Here is a 19,270-nt window from a genome sequence, read left to right as displayed (position 1 = left end):
CAACGTAAACGAGGCTAAACGACGAGGTGCTCAAAAAGCTCCACTTTGAAGCTGCGTCTGGAGTGCCTGACTGCTTTTGTAACTTGTAAATGGTTGTGTCTTGTAGCGGACCCTAACCCCCTTCTCCATCCAAACCGTATAGAACAATTGAGGCTATTACTCTGGGCAGAAAACAGTCTGGGTGAGACCTGATCCCTGGGTCAAACAAAGGCAGGGTGTTTATTTATCCACTTTGTATTCTTCACAATCGTGTTGTGCTTTAAGTTTATTGTTCACTTAACCAAAGCATGACATGTATCCCTTATCGTGAAAATCTGTCAGTCTGTGGGACTTGTTCTCAGAACGTAAAGCAGATTTGGACTCAGTTGCTTCCAGTGGGAAAATACCTCAAATCAGTTGTTTAAAAAGAATTATAGGAAAACCATTATGTGACTGTTTTTTTTTCTCTTCTTTTGCTTGGGTCGTTAGTCATTTCTAAGGAAACACCCTTTAAAAATCTTTAAGCGTGACCTTCTTTTCCTCCAGAGTCCCACATTTTTCTGTTTTGTTTCGTAGTGCCAGTTTGGATACGTCTGAGCATGATATCCATCTACAACGCAGGATAAATCAACGTCAACACTGAAGAGGCAAACCTATACAAAAGGCTCACCTGCCTCTTTCAGGAGAACAGGATGTTCTTTGTCAAAAATTGTTGAACTTGAGCACTAGCTTTATTAGTCTATAACATCTGGCTTATTAAAACAGGGAAGAAAAAGGATATTTAAAAAAAGAACGTTAGCAAAACCTAAAAAAAAGAGAGCGCCAACACAGCATTAGAACTACATGCTTCTGCCGTGTCTGCACGTGTTTGCTCTCACTCGCCTAATGTCTCCGCTGCAAATCCTACAATGACAACCACATGCAGACGAGGAGCCCTGCGTACTCTGTGGTCACCATTATGAAAAACATTTTCCTAAATCTTCCATGTTTAAAACTTGCAACAGTAAAGCAGGAAAAGTCCTGGTCTGTCGTGCTGCCTTCCCCATAAATGGAAGGTCGTACACAACTGGAAATTGGCCTGGAATAGATGTTTTGTTGAAAGCCAGCGAGGCTGCGGCTTACTGTCTGCGAGTGGAAGCACTCCCCCTATATTAGATGAGTCACTCAAGGCTGTGCATGGCTGATTCATGCACTGCTTTCCCCCTTCATGCATGAAGCCCTGTTTGCTTCCTCTACTGTGATTTAAAACAGGAAGAGGCGGTTTCGGGACTTCTCAGCGGGGGCTGAAGAATGGAGGAACCAAACGAGATTGTGAAGAGATATCAGAAAGCTGTTAAGAAGGAAGGGCAATGGTTCAAGTAGAAAACTATTTCTAGAAGACTTCTTCTTTGATCTTTTGTTGGCTCAAACTCATCAAGAACTCTTAAAGGCCTTTAAGGGAACAAGGTCTGAACCCTTTAGGAGGTGTGGATCCATGCACCACAGCCAAACATCACAAACATTTGCCCCTGGTTACATAAGGCTGGCGGTGCTCCAACGCACGCAGCACTGTGAATTATAGATTGCCCCTGGCTTTCCTCAGGGGCTGTTTAATACCAACGCTGCCTTCGCTTTGGAAAGAACGCCATTGAGAAAGCTGTACGTTTTAATTTTACATCGAGGTGATCGGCGGGTCAGCTTCCACGCAGAGTGACACCACCCCTATAAAACACGATAAACACCCATAAAAACATCTGCGCAGGAAAAGCTGTTACAGATCACACTAAAGACAAGCTCTAGATGTGTGTAAAAACCAAACACACCTGTACATTAATGGAGGAGTTGACGGTTGGAAAACATTCAGCCAACCTTGCGGACACGCTCTCGAGTTTTAGCATCACATTTCACCGTAAGCAAGCTAAAAACAACGTACACTGGCTCATTCAGACACCAGGTGTTGACTTGTGTTTCAGCAGTGCCATACATGAATATTGTAGTTAGTGTGTGGGTTATGAACGCCTTCCCACTAGGAGGGGAAGAACACTGTTGTCTATTCATGGTGAATTTATTTGCTACGCTTGAGCTGCCTCCCTAGAGATCTCCAGCGGCAAATAACACATGGTCAGTAAAGATAGTTTCAAGCATTTATTGAGAATTTTTCTGAGTACATTTACAGACTTCTATAATAGTATAATTCAACATAGAAGCGCAGATTTCACTTATCAGATCAATATAGATGTCATCGTGTTACGGTCAGGAGTCCAATGTGGGCCATGATGCGCTACGCTGAGGGTTTTGATGATCTCTAGATATCTCGATGTCTTTTAAAATGGTTCCTAATGTCAAATTTTTTAAGAGAAGCGACAAATAAAGCTGCCAGTGGCAATCAGAATCATGGTCTGTGAACTCACCATCACCATGCTAGCCACTCTGATCATTTATGTTAATTTTTCTTTTTTTCGAATCAGAAGTTTGAAGGCAAATCATTTTTTGAGAAGCTGATTATAGTTTTTGAGTCATTGAAAATCTGTGTCGGTTGTCAAAACCAGAAACAGTGCAACTCTAAAACAGCTTTGCTATATTTTAAAAACCCATTTATAAACAAAAAACACGAAGGCGCCATCTTAAAAAAACGTAACGACAGACTTTTTGTGCGATATGCTTGTCAGCCACTAGATGGTGAGATCGGATAAGAGAAATACTCTGAAAAGAGACTTTAACGGCACCGGTAAGTTGTTCATTGTTATTATCAATAATTACGTTGTTGACAAAATTTTTATATTGCCACCAAAATCGACCGGTGTTTATATTTTTATATTAGAATTATAATGTTTTTCTGGTTTTATGTGGCAACTGTCGAGAGGCGTATGTGTCACTATTATTTAGGTGCGGAGAATACTCAGTTATATAATTCTTTTACTTTAGTACTCAACAACACTGGTGGCATCCATTTTTTTCCGAGTTCTCGCAAAACAAGCCTGTTATTGTCATTTCCTGCTCGGAAAATCCGAGTTCCGAGGACAACTGGAATGCACAAATATGTCTGTGGTTCCACAGATAACAATGCTGTAAGTCCCACAATTCAAGGTAGTCCAGGAATTCACGCACCATAACACGTAGCAGTTAGCCAACACAGAGCAAGCATAAAGAGAGAAATTGTCTGTAATTTGGATGTATTTTTAAACGAACAGCAAATGAAGTATAATAGACACGAGTAATGTTTGCAAACTGGACATTTAACGAGGTGGAAAAGGTAGTCACGAATCTGATGCTCAACCTTAAAAGACTGACCCTGTTCAGTTCACTGCAACGATTTGGATAAACCAGCCGACATGAATAGAAAAAGTAAGAAAAAATAATCTACGGAGAGCAAAAACGCAAAGATAGCAGTATATTTATCACACTGGATGAGCGTCTGTGGTGGCAAACGTCAGGTTCTGCAGTCTCCTTGAATCGTGGTGCTTTCTCTTCCTGACTTTACAGACGCAGCAACTCTACAGGTGTTTTGTGGAAAAGAGAGACCCTGCTAATGACTGTCGTGTGCCGTGCCATCCCTGTCGATCAAAACAGCAGCACACTGGGTAAACGATTTGAAATATGAGCAACAACACCAAGAAAGAAAGGAAGAAAGATGAAGAAAGAAAGAAAGAAAGAAAGAAAGAAAGAAAGAAAGAAAGAAAGAAAGAAAGAAAGAAAGAAAGAAAGAAAGAAAGAAAGAAAGAAAGAAAGAAAGAAAAAGAAGAAAGAAAGAAAGAAAGAAAAAGAAGAAAGAAAAATGAAAGAAAGACAGAAAGAAAGAAAGACAGAAAGAAAGAAAGACAGAAAGAAAGAAAGAAAAAGAAGAAAGAAAGAAAGAAAAAGAAGAAAGAAAGAAAGAAAAAGAAGAAAGAAAGAAAGAAAAAGAAGAAAGAAAGAAAGAAAAATGAAAGAAAGACAGAAAGAAAGAAAGACAGAAAGAAAGAAAGACAGAAAGAAAGAAAGACAGAAAGAAAGAAAGACAGAAAGAAAGAAAGAAAGAAAGAAAGAAAGAAAGAAAGAAAAAGGTGTCAAGAACACCCCTAGTAATGACAAAACGGACAGTTTGGATGAATGAATGAATGAATGAATGAAAGAAAGAAGAAAAAAGAAAAATGAAAGAAAGAAAGAAGAAAAAAGAAAAATGAAAGAAAAGAAAGAAAGAAAGAAAGAAAGAAAGAAAGAAAGAAAGAAAGAAAGAAAGAAAGAAAGAAAGAAAGACAGAAAAAGGTGTCAAGAACACCCCTAGTAATGACAAAATGGACAGTTTGGATGAATGAATGAATGAATGAATGAATGAAAGAAAGAAGAAAAAAAGAAAAATGAAAGAAAGAAAGATGAAAAAAGAAAAATGAAAGAATGAATAAAAGAAAGAAAGAAAAACGAAAGAAAATAAGAAAGAAAGAAAGAAAGAAAGATGACAGGAACACCCCTAGTAATGACAAAATGGACAGTTTGAAAAAAAGAAAGAAAGAAAGAAAGAGAAAAAAGAAAGAAAAAGAAAGAAAAAGAAAAAAGAAAGACAGAAAAAGAAGAAAGAAAGAAAGAAAGAAAAAGAAAAATGAAAGAAAGACAGACAGAAAAAGAAAATAGAAGGAAAAAGAAGAAAGAAAGAAAAAGAAACAAATAAGAAAGAAAGAGAATGAAAGAAAAAATGAAAGAAGAAAACAGAAAGAAAGAAAAAGAAGAAAGAAAAGAAAAAAGAAAGACAGACAGAAAAAGAAAAAAGAAAGAAAGAAAGACAGAAAAAGAAAGAAAGAAAGAAAGAAAGAAAGAAAGAAAGAAAGAAAGAAAGAAAGAAAGAAAGAAAGAAAGAAAGAGAAAGGTGTCAGGAACACCCCTAGTAATGACAAAATGGACAGTTTGGATGAATGAATGAATGAATGAATGAATGAATGAATGAAAGAAAGAAGAAAAAAAGAAAAAAGAAAGATGAAAAAAGAAAAAGAAAGATGAAAAGAAAAAGAAAGATGAAAAGAAAAAGAAAGAAAGAAAGAAAGAAAGAAAGAAAGAAAGAAAGAAAGAAAGAAAGAAAGAAAGAAAGGTGACAGGAACACCCCTAGTAATGACAAAATGGACAGTTTGGATGAATGAATAAAAGAAAGAAAGAAAGAAAGAAAGCAAAATGAAACAAAGAAAAAGAATGAATGAATGAAAGAAAAAGAATGAAAGAAAGAAAGAAAGAAAGAAAGACAGAAAAAGAAAAAAGAAAGAAAGAAAGAAAGAAAGAAAGAAAGATGGCAGGAACACCCCTAGTAATGACTAAATGGACAGTTTGTTGACTAGAGAGAGTAAGCCAGATTGAACAGGTGGGATTTGAGTTTGGATTTGAATAAAGGCAGTCTGTGTTTCAGATGTGAATTATGTTGGGGTTGTAAATTGAGGGCCCAAAAAATTCATCTATTTTCATTTCTTTTCAGAGATTACTTTTGCCCTCCTTTGGGCTTTAATGAAAAAAAGTTGTATCTTGTGATCAAAACTTTTTATTTTTGAGAAATAACAGGGGCGGGGCGAATAAAAAGGGGAGTTATAAATGTAATTTTATGAGTTTATAGCTGAAAGAAGGGTTTGGGTATTGTATTCTACAATCGGTCTCTGTTAGGGGTTTATATAATTAGATTATGAAGGATAACCATGTGCTGACAATCTGCCAAAGCACACGTCTACTCAAACTCTACTGCCAAACTGCACAAACTGATCAGAATCTGTTAAAAAACATAAGTTCCATTATATTCTTTCCTTTTAAGGATATATTTTTACACATAAAAATGGTTTGGTTGTTACCGTTCAGGTAACTTATTAAGTAACAAATTTAGCATGAAAATTAAAAATCTTGAAAACACTACAATAAAACTGGTGTTTGTGAATGGGTGGTGTTGCATTTCAGCATCATTACACAAACCTTAATACCCTTGCACAGGTGAAGCGTAAGCAAACGAAGACGTTGTAAAAAATGTTTGTGAAGATCTGAATTTAGTTCTTTAAAGGCGACAATAAGTGCATTGACTTTGGCACAGGATGTTCTCTTCTAGTTATCTTGAGCTATAGAGAGACAAACAGGACCATTAAGAGGACATCAGGGTGTCTTATTTACCCCGAGGCTGCTTGATGCCTGCTGAGATAGACAGCCCTATTTGGAGTGACAAACTAATTATTGTTACGGTTTTCAGGCAAATCTTGAGGAAGCGGATCTCCTTTAGCCACTGGGAAAAATTCTGGTAAAATAAGATGGAAGGTTTCGTCTTTGTGCTCTGCTACATCTAACTATAAGTAAGGAGTACTTGTCTTAAAACAACTGCAATATGCTGGAGAATACATTTTAATGACTCAGATTTACTGGAAGACCTTTTCCAAGGGAGTTAATAGCCTGGCCATTGAGACAAACTACTCTGGTAGTTTCAGTTCATGTTTCTGACATCAGTGCTTGATCCTTCAGTGCTAATTTATGAGGCACCAAAATATAAGCCACCTCTTAAAAACAGCTACTGTTCCCTCAATGACGCAGTGCCCCCCCCCCCCCCCCCCCCCCCCCCCCGGTGTGTGGTTCGTGTTGGATTCAAACTGTAACAAGCATTCGATCACACATCAAGAGAGTGAGGTTGTCAGTGATGCATTTGAAGGTACTTAAGAAAGCTGTGTTTAAAAGCTTCACGAGCAGACGCCTACGCCAAGCTGGCAGCCATTTTTACTGGTTAGTCCGACGCAGAGTCACCAAACAAGGCAGCGGTGTAACCAGAGCTCAGAGGGATTTTATGATGCTGGTCTTCCTGGTCAAATGTTCCAAAACAGTTTTAAGAATGAGGTCACTCTAAAATGCGAATGCCAAACACCTCACCAAGCACATAAAATAGCTGACTATTTATTTTGCAATCTGCTTAGTTTGTATGAGAGATGAAGGAAACTTTAAATAACTCAAAGACAATGCAACCAACCCAACAAGTGACTACTTTTTCTTACGTGGAATATCTGATTGTTATTGTCTTTCTGCATTTATAGAACGGGTTTTCAATAAGCTGTTATAATATCTTCAGTTAGATTTATTTCTTGCCCTTATTTTGTTGATGTTTTTCTTGGTGATTTTATAATTATTATTTATTGTAATTATTGGATGAAATCCACCCAGAGTTCCTTAAAGAAATAGTTTGCAACTTTCTTGTATTTTTAAATCATTTTTTGAGCCAGTATGTGCTAAAATGACCGTTTACAGGGTTGATGAAAGGCCACACAGCCCCTATCACTCCCTGTGGCCACATTAAACCGCATTTGCAACTTTGCGATGGATGGATGGATGGATGGATGGATGGATGGATGGATGGATGGATGGATGGATGGATGGATGGATGGATGGATGGATGGATGGATGGATGGATGGATGGATGGATGGGTGGGTGGGTGGGTGGATGGGTGGGTGGGTGGGTGGGTGGGTGGGTGGGTGGGTGGGTGGATGGATATTTATTAGTACTATCTTGGCTTTTGATGTGTTGCATTTTGGTGTTTTAATTGCTTTACAAATAAAATGACTTTGACAAACATAATTTTCAATTCAGTCAACTAAAAAGTGTAATAAAGTTGTACTGTGCTAATTACAGTTCTTGAACTTTAATGGAACTGGTTCAAATCAATATAATCAGATTTTTGCACTTCTATTCTGAAAACGCCTTTGGAGCGGCTGTAGAGGGTGTACATTAAAGCAGTTGTCATATGACAATAATAAATGTTTTCTTACATAAATTAATTTGCACAAAAAATTCATAAAGTGTGCATTTAGTGTAAAATTTACTAAACCTTATATACCACAAGCAGTGAGCATCATTACCATGATTCAGAATTGTCTGTCGTCAAATACGCTTGCATACAAATAATACCTTAAGTGTGTGAAGTAAAAAGAACAAATAACTTGTGAAAATAATCACAATTTTAGCCTTTAGAGCTCTGATCTGACCTCCAAACTTTCATCCAACTGTGGCAAATTATCTTTTATCTCGCCATATTTTCAAAACCTATAAAACAAAAACAGTGTTGAAACACTAAACTGACAGAAATATTAATTAGAGTAATTGTCCAACCAATCATTCAGTTTCATGTTTAACTTTCCCTCCACACGTACTAAAAGGTATGAGAAGCTCCTTTAATGAGATGCATCTCTCAGAGACAGCTTATACAGCCTCCATCACGATCTATGTGGCATTAAATCCCTCTTACATTCACTTTTTTTTCTTTTATAATGAAGCTGACCAACAGAACGTTGAGTTTTTCTCCCGTGTGCTGATTTTACTGCACATCCCAAGAGGAACACGGCAGCTGATAATGAGTCCACCTACTTTTCTATGGCTGTTAAGCACCAACTCAATATCTTCCTGACACCCTGGACAGCATTTATAAGCTCGTATTAACTGCAAGCGATCAATACAGACCGCTACAAAAGGTTTCAAAGCATCCAAAGCTTTACAGTGCCAACACATCGCCACTCATTGGCTAAATGGATTATCTTGCCACTGGCTTTTTTTTTTTTTTTTTTTTTTTACTGTTGATCAAATTATCGATTAACTGAATCTGCGCAGAGCGGCTGTGAACGATTCTGACCCGCGTCCATCATGACGCAACAAGCTTCCAGAAGCGGCAGCGCTTAGGCCTACTGCTCAACTTGTTGGACAATTACAGGGTGTTAATGTGCACACACACGCTTCCAGGGGAAATGCCCAGCAGCAGCCGCTCTCCTCAGCCTGGAATCAAGCTCCCCACCAGCTGACAAAACGGCAGCACGCACGTGACCAAGTTTCAAGTTCCTGTAACAAAAGCACCCACATCCCTGACTTCATTAGCACTCAGCCTCCACTGTGCCACCAGCGGCTGACCCTCCAGACAATAATTACAGCCTAATTAGGGAGATGAGCGGTGCTTAAGCAGGGCTTAACGGTTAATCAGCCAGCTCGGTGAGATGCAGAGCTCATGGGCCAGAGCAGCCAAACAACACGTCGGGATAAGAAGTTCGGCGTTTGACTCTGGGGCACATCAGCGATGACGTGAGTCACTGCTCCACTTCCCTTAACCAAACTCCATCTGTGCTGCTGGAAAGTGTCAGAAATGACACAAGGACTGGATCTGGAGCAGGGGTAAACTGGATGAAACCTGAACTGGAGTGTCTGGTAGAAAATACATAAATGAATGTTTTTTTTAACCCTTTGACTTATTTAACTAATACTTTTTCTTCATTCAGAGCAGTAAGTGTTAGAATACAATTTACAGTTAAATTACTCTATGCGGACGTGGCCATAAAAAACCCAAATAGATCTAATTTTATGCTAATTGTGAGTTTGATTCTCCTTCAGCACAACATGATGTTTGATTTTCTAAAACTCTGTTCTCATTCAGATATGGCTGCAGCTATTGAATCTTCTATTGATTAATCAAATATTTTATTTGACGTTTCAAGTGAAACGAGACTTTGGTCTGCTGCTATTCATCCATCCATACATCCAGTCGGGTCACAGAGGCACCAGCCTAAGCAGAGAAGTCCAGATGTCCCTCTCCCCAGCCACTGGGGCCAGCTCCTCCGGGGAATCCTAAGGCGTTCCCTGGCCAGCCGAGTAACATAATCCCTCTTGCGTGTCCTGGGTCTTCCCAGTTGGACATGCTTGGAAAACTTCACCAGAGAGGCGTCCAGGAGGCATCTTAACCAGCTCCTCTAGATGTGGAGTAGCAGGAGATCTACTTCCAGCCTTTCCCAGATGACCGAGTTTCTCAGGGAGAGCCCAGCCACCCTGTGGAGAAAACTCATTTTGGCCGCTTGTATTCGCGATCTCGTTCTTTCGGTCTCCACCCAAAGCTCATGACCATAGGTGAGGGTAGGAACATAGATCTACCGGTAAATCGAGAGCTTCAGCTGTTGGCTCAGCTCTCTCTCATCACTGCAGATGCAGCACCAATCCGCCTATCGATCTCATGCTCCAGTTTTCCCTCACTCGTGAACAAGACCCAGAGATACTTTAACTCCTCCACTTGGGGCAGGACCTCATCCCTGACCCGGAGAAGGCATTCTACCCTTTTCCAAATCAAGACCATGGTCTCAGATTTAGAGGAGCTGATTCTCATCCCAGCTGCTTCACACTCGGCTGCAAACCGCTCCAGCAAAAGCCAGAGATCATGTTCTGGTGAAGCCAACAGGACCACATCATCTGCAAAAAGCAGAGACCTGATCCTCGGGCCACCAAAACAGATCCCCTCAACACCTCGGCTGCACCCAGAAATCCTGTCCATAAACGTTATGAACAGAATCAGTGACAAAAGGTCTGCAGCTAAAAATATAAAAATAAAACAACAAAATTATAAAAGGCTCAGTAACGCGTATTAGACTAGTGTTGTCTAGTTCCCTCTTCCCCATGTGGTGTTTAAGTTAATAAATATTTTTTGCAACAAAATTCACCTACATCAAAGTAACATCTTAGATTTGTATTAATCTCTCATCTTAGTCGAACATATTTCAATATTTGATGTTATGTATTGTATTTGTTATGAATTTCTTATTGTTTATATGTTTTATTTGTTTTTATTTTGAATGAAATAAATGAAGAAAACATATATATATATCCACAGTAGAATTATATTATTTCATTAACATGTACGCCACTAGAAATGCACGTGACATTTAATTTCATTTAATATAGTACGGGTTGGCAACATAATCCAGTCTAAATTGTATTCAAGTATAGAACAAGTGTATTATGTGCTATAACAGCTTGCCACAGTATGGCGTATGGAGCAGACTTGCGGCAACAACCGGACTCCAGGTAGCTGCCGCGGTTCTGCTCCACAGCGCTGTGGCTGCAGACATCTACAGATAAACGGGATGGTGGGGATTTTTCTTCCACTTCTAGAGTTTAGTCATTCACAACCATCGTTTTTTTTCTGAACTCCACTTGATCGTGAGCGTGCTACCCACTAGCATTAGCATTAGTCAATACTAATTTAACTCTTGATCCCAAAATTTGGACGTTTCAGCCTTTCACACTGGTTTCTCTATTTTCCTCCACAGCAACTAGACTACCACATTGTGCGTCAGTAAAATATGTTCAGACTGTGGTGCGCACGCTTAAAGAAGCTTCAAAAAAATTTTTATCGAGGATTTTAAGGGATCAAACCATTCAATGATTGGTTTCAGAGTAAAACAGCCCGATTTGGAGCCGAGGAAACATGGTAGCCTGGTTCAGTAAACAAAAGTAAATAATTCAAACAATTATACTCCACATCAATATATATACGGTGTCCACTGGTATACTATTTATTTATAAATAAATAATAATTTATAAATTACTGTTAAATATGAATTAATATTAAAAACAAATATATTATTACAGTTAGTTCAATAATTACATTTTTTTATTACAATAAAATAATTAATAATAATTTAATTAAATAACATTTAAAGGAGAACCTAAAGATGACATGACAAAATTCCCAACTGGCATTTCCTGCTTTGCCAGCTGATGTGCGAGATCCTTTTTGATCACAGAAACAATCATTTTTATTTTTAAACTTTGGGATCCCTCCAAATATGAATAAAGACAAAAAGTTAAGATTTCATTTGCTCAAGTTTTTTTTTATGAAAAAGTAAAAATGTGCATGTGTGTGTTCTAAGTTCTTAACTTCTTATCTGAGAAACAAAATTCCTGCATTTTTAACTCCGTTGTCCTTTTTCTTCTGTTATTCAGACCTGTAAACCCATAAAAACCCTAAAACAGTTCATTTGAAACTTTTTAAGACTAAGAGAACTGGGTCCACGTAAAACCTGAGCTTTGTTTAAACTCTGAAAACAGAAAATCTAAATCTGACGTGTCCACAGACTTAGGGACTGACCACTTTGCTTGTTTCTACGCGTTGCCAGAAAATGGAGAGCAGAAGCCAATCAGCTCCCCTCAAAGCTCCACCACTCACCATCATCTCGAGCAGCTCCTGAAGCAGATAACCGTAACGCTTTGTTTTGTTGCCTAATAACCCAAACAGACACCTGATTATGAACTGGCTCAGCTTGAGTTTTCTCACTGAATCAAAAACAGCCTTTATCTGCTTTTGGCTGGGCTTATTTCGGCATGTTTGTGAGCGTGTGGGTGTGTTTGCAAATAACTTTTCTCTCTAATTTACAGCCACTGGCTCCCAAGTTGTACTTTATTGCATTCTTTTTCTCTTCTGAGGTTGGCTGCAGCTTCTCGTGAGGCGTCGTCCCAAGCTCCTGCTGCTGCTGCGATGATGACCGGTCGCATCTCGGTCCATTGGTCCGAGGTTTAACCTTCACACGCCTCACCGCCTCCTGATGGCTGAGCAAACTGCCCCCCAAAAGGCCTGATGCTGTACTCGCCGGCTTAAAGGGTCGTAGAAGGATTCAGCTGAATAAATAAGGGTGATTCTGATCCGCCGGCTGCTCTCTCATGTTTAATTATCCATCAACTTCAAGGGAGGCCGAGAAGTCCTCAACATGCATGAAGCCATGAAGCCCAAGCGGAGAAGAAGACTGGAAAGTGTAGGAGATTCCTTCAGCGGACTGCACCGCGACAGCTTCCATCAACACCAAACACTTCCACACATACCAGAGGATGGTTATTACTAGGCAGGAATCCTGTACAACCTGTGGAGTGCATGAATCTGCACACCACTCAGACATTTCCTTGTTTTACCTAAATAAAAGCTTCACGATTGCGGGATGAAGCTTCAGCGAGATTTTGCTTCTTTGAACAAAAAACAAGCTGCAAGAAAACGCGTGTCCACGTGGGCGCGTATACAGCAGCCAGCCGCAGCCCTGTTGTCTCTGACAGCCAGGGCTGATTTACACTAGAAAGGCAACCCTCAGAAGAAACAAAAGACGAAGACGAGGAGCCGTCAGCGCCGCCGTGCAGACCAGTAATTCAAAGACAACTCCTGACAGATGATGTGCTGTAGAGCGCTGAAGTTTCTGACAAGCGTGGAGGAAAAAAGGGCTGCAGGACAGTAGGGGGGATTGTGGAATCGGAGTACAGCGATGTTGGTATAAAATCTTGCTTTCTAAACAGGTTGGTCGACAAACTCAATCAGTTGGTTCGATAGAAAGTCCTCCTGTACGAGGATCAAAATGGGTGACGATTTATTTTAGATGATCGTGCTGAAGATGCCCAAAGAAGCCCGCCATTCCCAATAGGCCCGTTTCCACTATCGAAGCTTATGGGTACTTTTCACACACGTTCATGGTTGTGTGTCTCATTCCACCGGGCCGCCCTCTGGGCCGTTTCAGGTACCAACTGAGAACCTGCTGTGGGGAAATGGCCTGATAGAAACTGGGTGGGAACTAGGGCTGCAGCTATCGAATATTTTTGTAATCGAGTACTCTAATAAATTACTCTTTTGCGTTTTTAAACCATTATATCAAATAGCACGTTATAAAATATGAAAGACCTCTTGAAGAATAACTGGCAATTGCTTTCTCATTTCAAGTTTTATTCAAAATTAGTTTTCAAAACTTCAGCACTTCAACTTTACTTCACAGTAAACACAAGCGAGCGGCTGCGGCCCAAACAGCGCCAGAACCGCTCACGGCGCATGCGCAAATATGGCTCGCCAGCGTTTCCCTATTAACACACATTTGTTTTAACTTCTACACTTTTTTTGTCTCACACTAACAAGGATTGTCGAAAGCATGTTTGCCGTGGTTATGTCAAATTATCCTGATCACAAAACATTTATTTACTTTCTTTCGTTTTCCTCTCATAAATACCCGTGTCCTCCTGCAGCAATCCCGAGGGACAACAGACATCAATAACAACACAGTAAAAAGTCCGACGTGTTGTAAAAAATGCTATTTTTAGCACATTTTAAGTCCAACGTGTTGCTACCAGACGTACGGTGTGAGCTGAAACTGAGTGCTACAAATGAAAAAGTCACACAGTGTCTGCAGAATATATAGAAATACAGGCTAAAATGCATCATCTTGTAGAGGCTCCGAGTCCGCTTGCAGAAGTGACGTTTACATGCGGATGTTTCCTGGTCCGGTGCTGCAGCATGGAGGATGTGGTGTTGTGGTAGGCTACATCCATTTTACAGGATTTGCACTCGATTACGTTTTCCGCCTTACGACGTGAAAAATGGTCCCACACCTTTGACATTTTGTGTCTTTTTCGCACTCCACCGGGGTCCACGTTGTCCGCCACGGCTTAAGAGAAAGTTAAGTTGCGTTCACTACTCGCGTGTGCATTCAGTGCAGTGTGTATGTGCGTCACTTATTTCGGTCCGGGTGAAACATGACCCCGGGCGATTGCAAAGCCATGAACTAATTAAACATGAATTAAACGAAGCTTCGAGGCAGAGAACTTGACTCGAGGATGTTTTGCACTCGAATTATTCGAGGTACTCGAGGAATCGTTTCAGCCCTAGTGGGAACTAATGCTGACTAGTCCTAACTCAGTATGAAACTCTATCAGCAGACATCGCCAAACAACCGGCATCTGTAAAACTGGAAGAGCTGCTGGTGATGTGGAAGAGGAAAAGAAAATAAGCAGCGTTGATGCTTCTGTAAGGTTACCGCCAAATGTGGAAAAAATCCCCCCCACACACACACACACAACGCTGCTTTATGGTATCTGACAGCACAGTAAAAACTCAACTTCTCACCATTGAACACCACTTTCCCCATCCCCTGCATGAATCTACTTCTGTAGATGCCTTCTGGCGCTAATCAACAGCATCACTCACTGCTGAAATGGTCGCAACGTGCTAACTTCTTAGCAAAGTCCTGAAAGGGCTGAGAGGATCAAGCCATCACATTTTTCCTGTCAACTTCACCCCTCCCAGAAATTTCCCAAAACATCTACGGTGGAAACGTAGCTATTGAAACCATGAGGGCCCTATAGGACTCTACTCTCCAGAAAAGGTCAGGTACGAGTGATCTTTGTGTGAATATCAGTCATAAAGTAAAAACAATCCAACTCTAAAGGAAAACACCAGAACTGGGGTGTATGTTTGAGGAAGCATTTTACGCAAATGGAGTTGAAGATTATTATCAGTCATGCAATACCATCAGGAAGACATCTGATTGGTTCTGACGTTGTTGTGCAACAGAACGATAACTTCAAGTATTCAGCAGGAGTCCTGGAAATGATGGCAGACCCTCCACAGAGCCGCAGTCCCATCCAAGTGTGCTTATGATCAGGGCTGTGCAGCATGTACTTGTACTAACAGCTAAGTACTTTGTAAAGTGATACGTAATAAATGTACCACACTTAATATTCGTGAAGTCTATTCTTTCTAGGTATTTACAACATCTGTTTAGAGCTTTTGCAGATGTCTGACGGATCGGGTTTGCTCCCCAAAAAACGAATTTTCCAGAAAATCTGACATCTGGACACGAGCATTTAGAGTTTGGACTATTTACGCTTTTGGAAGAGCTTAAAGGTTGGGAATAATAAGGAAAGCATCTCCACTTTTCCATTATGCAGAAACTTGCCAAATCTTGGGAAGGAGAGGATTTTAAACACACACACACACACACACACACACACACACACACACACACACACACACACACACACACACACACACACACACACACACACACACACACACACACACACACACACACACACACACACACACACACACACACACACACACACACACACACACACACACACAGGCTTATCTGCGTTAAAGCGATGCCCACACCAGTTTGAAGCCTCCTGAGCCAAAGCAGCTTCTAACTGCTTTCCTAAGATGACAAAAACAAACAGCCATCCACGTCCTTTATGACTTTGTGTGCAGCTCAAAATAAAATCTGGAACACCGACTTTATCAGCCTCCTTATCTCTCCTCGGGTACTTTATGTAACAGAGCTGCGGGTCAGGAGAAGCACCTTGAACTCATATCTTCGATTGCCAGGATTGCGTCATGTGTCCTTTACGGCCTGTCTGGTCCCTGGCAGGGAGGTGATGAAGAGGAGGGTGAACAGGTGACTCAGAGTTGCAGCACAGCTGTGACAGCTGTGTTTACACAGAGAAACATCTGCATGGTTGGCTTTTTTCTCCTTTTTTTTAAATATTTTTGAGGACAACTTGTGAAATGGGGCAAGGCGGGCTAAAATGCTCCCCCATCACTCGTAGTTTTTAAATCTATATAAAACTTTAACTACACAACTCTATGTATAAAAAGCATAAAGGAATCAACAGAAATACTGAAGCTGCTAATTAGAGTTGTCATGGTAACCATTAGCTGTCAATTAAAGGAGCGGTTGACTGAAAAGCCTGACTATAATCAGTCACTCGGAGTTCCTTATGCAGGCTGAACGATTTTAGGAAAAGATTGAATTGTGATTTGTCTAGGAGGAATTGCAAATTTGGTTCGACATTATTCACAGTAGTCATAAAAACATTCTAAGCTATTCATTTCCTCCCATCGTTATCTTGTTTAATGTTTTTTTAATGCTCTTGTGAAGCAACTTGTGATTTTTTTTATAAAAAAGAAGTATATAATTACTGGAGACTCCCTCCTGAGCCACCCCGGGTACTAAAGTCATTAAGGTGATATTAGAGCAGAAGAACTTAGTCCAGGTTTCTACATTTATAATTAGAGCGGACTAAAGATGCTCGGGAACTGGACTTGCCCTTTCTGTCTCTGAAACTAAAAAAACAGAACCAACTTCAGCTTCGTCTGGTATACGTCTTGTTTGCGTTTTGTAATAACGTCATCTCTTGTTCTTGATTTAAATGAATAAATAATCACATCAGCAAGCAACCCGACTCGCTCCACAAGCAGGGATGGTAAACGAAACTCTTAACGACTGTATTGGCTCCAGTATCAAGTGTTGATTTTAACAAACAAGATGTTTTAACTCTCCGAGGCTGCAGTTCTGTTGTGTGAGCAGAGCGGGAGTTGTGAAGGACGGGTACTGAAACGAGGCACCGTTTCAAATGAAGTGAATCGGTGCTCGGTCGGTACTGTTGAATTCGGTCGGTACCTTAAAAAGTACCGAATTCGGTACCCATCCCTATCGGTAATGTCCGACACGTTTTCACAAAGGTTTTTTAAAAGATGAAAAGTTGCGCTTTCAAGTCCACTGAGTGTTATTGTGATAAACCCCATTCTGCTGCTGGAGAATCTCTCTCTCTCCCTCTCTGTCACTCGCCCACGGTGCCGAGAGACAAGAACATTTGCGGCAGCGACAGACGGTCACGTTTAATATCAGTAGTGGTAGCAGAGCTGTGGAAGGGGAAAAACGGGAAAATGATGTACCACTCAAGTACCGGTATCCCCCTCCCCCTCCCAGCGCTCTCTGCTGCCGCTGTAACACATGGAAAACCCCAGATGTCTAAAACAGTTGACAACGGATCCTGGGTCAGTCAGGAGCGCTACAAAACACCGAAGCTTTGACGATCACGTGATCGCGTTGTTTGAAATCGCAATTTTAGTCATAAAATTATAGATCATTCAGCCATCTCCTGCTTTAGCTTCTGATAGTAAACAGATGGTGAAATGCTAGGATTTAAAAATCTTCACCTTGTGATGTCACACTGTGAATTTGTATTCACAGCCTCACCCATCTTGGCTCGCACCCACCCACAGGAAGACTTTTTGTTTGCAGTGAGGAGAGAGAGAGCAGACTGTGTCTTGGTGATTGTGACTTTGCAAAGTCTTGTGTTAGCCAATCAGAAGCGAGATGTGTGCATATCGTTAATAAGTAATCCTGCTGTTTTCAGCTCACCTCTGCACCAGCAAGCTGCTGCAAGTCAGAACAGGAGCATCATAGCTTTTTTAATGACTCATAAGGCATTGATTTACACTAGAGAACAGTGCAAATGTATTGAATAAATGAGTAAACCACACCTTTAAGGTCCAATTTCCTCCTATTTCAATGCTTATTTTGTTTGTATTTTTTCATAATTCTTTATTTTATTTCCTAAAAAATCTCTTTTTTTTAACTTTTAAAAACTGTTTTTGAAACTGCACTGGAGAAATTTGTGAGCGTCAAAGAAAATCCCAAAAATGGTAAAACAGTTTTTGCACAAAAATCATAATAAAATTCCACTTTAAATAACTAAAGTCCAGCTCTGTGTGACCCGTTTAACCTCTGAATGATGCTTCTATTGTGACTGCGTCGGAGCTGCAGAGCTGGGATTTCTCACCTGTTCCACCAAAATCCCATTGATGTCTATGGTGAAACTTCTCGCTGTTTCTTTGCACACTATCCCCAACTGAACTGCATCATTTGCAGCTTTCAGAGTGAAAACCCAGACATAAATCTTAACAGAATAATGAACCAAGTGGTGATAGACGTGCCCCAACCCTCTAATGCATTGACACACATAATTACCAGGTCCTGATCAGCTTTTATGACCTGTTGGGGAATATTTATTCTCAGGGATCGATGCCTGATGTAATAGTGCTGTATCAGCAGCAGAGGAGGAGCAGTAAACTGGAGGATAGGGTGTGTTTGAGCAGTGGTTGGGACACGGAGGCAGAAGCACACACACACAACTCTAGAGAAAAGAAAAACACTCACAAGAAGTCTGAGAGTAAATATCCAGCCTGACACCAGCCTGATAAGAGCTGCTGGGGGGCGATAACCCCCACGTTGAGGCTCAGAGGCGCGTGTTTACGCAAACTCAAACAGATGCGCTTTTATTTAAAGGTCATTTGCGGATTTTACATCAAGCACGCGCCAGTTGTAATAAATTAAACATACTCTAAACTCTGCAGAGCGGCTGCCACGTTTCTCCTCGCTCCTACTGCATGTGTGAGTGAGTGAGTGTGTGTGCACGTGTTTTTGCTGCTCACTTTTGCACTGCAGCTCCACCATGGCCTGGTACCACTCGTCCTGGTCCGCCTCGCTCTCCGCGGCCACGGAGAAGCTCTCCGCCCGCGTGTACAGCACGATCATGTGCTTGTTCTTGGAGTCGGCCCGCTTGTTGATGTTGAAGCACGTCTCCAGCGCCACGACCCTCTTCGGGACGGGGGCCTTGCCGCGGAACTTCTTCTCGCTCTCGTAGTACTCCAGCCGGGCCGGACCGCGCTCCGAGGCGCCGCGGAGCACGAAGTAGCGCCGGTGCATGGACTTCTGTTTGCGGAGGTAGCCGCTCTTCCGAACGTCGTCGCTGCTGCTGCTGCTGTTGTGGTGCTCACCCGCGTGTCCCTCCATTGTGTCCTCAAATATCTCCACACACAAAAAATAAAAATAAAACTCGATTAATTTCTCTTGTTCTATTTATGGAAGTTCAGCAAAGTAATTCTAGCATCCCCCGGGTCCTCTGCCCCCCTCTGCCCCACTTAGACTCCAGCATGTGTGAGT

At 40.9% G+C, this 19,270-nt stretch overlaps 2 protein-coding genes across 3 annotated transcripts in view; one reads left to right on the top strand and one right to left on the bottom strand.

The window, feature by feature from the left end:
• The window catches only part of acap1 (ArfGAP with coiled-coil, ankyrin repeat and PH domains 1), a 240,043-nt gene that overhangs the window by 128,423 nt on the left and 92,350 nt on the right, over positions 1–19,270 (top strand). The gene's annotated exons all lie outside the window — the stretch shown is intronic.
• Positions 1–19,270, bottom strand: part of si:ch73-335l21.1 (insulin receptor substrate 1-B) — a 62,762-nt gene that overhangs the window by 43,230 nt on the left and 262 nt on the right. The window contains exon 2 of one of the 2 annotated variants that reach the window (XM_070546540.1): positions 18,760–19,135. In XM_070546540.1, the coding sequence (XP_070402641.1) occupies positions 18,760–19,120 (361 nt within the window). In that variant the 5' untranslated portion in view covers positions 19,121–19,135. Of the gene's footprint in view, positions 1–18,759 lie in introns of both variants that reach the window. The other variant, XM_015946876.3, reaches the window with a different exon arrangement.

This window comes from Nothobranchius furzeri, chromosome 2 (genome assembly GCF_043380555.1).
Source record: "Nothobranchius furzeri strain GRZ-AD chromosome 2, NfurGRZ-RIMD1, whole genome shotgun sequence".
NCBI classification, from domain to species: Eukaryota; Metazoa; Chordata; class Actinopteri; order Cyprinodontiformes; family Nothobranchiidae; genus Nothobranchius; species Nothobranchius furzeri.
Note: the sequence above shows the minus strand (reverse complement) of the source record. Positions and strands in the feature narration are given on the sequence as shown.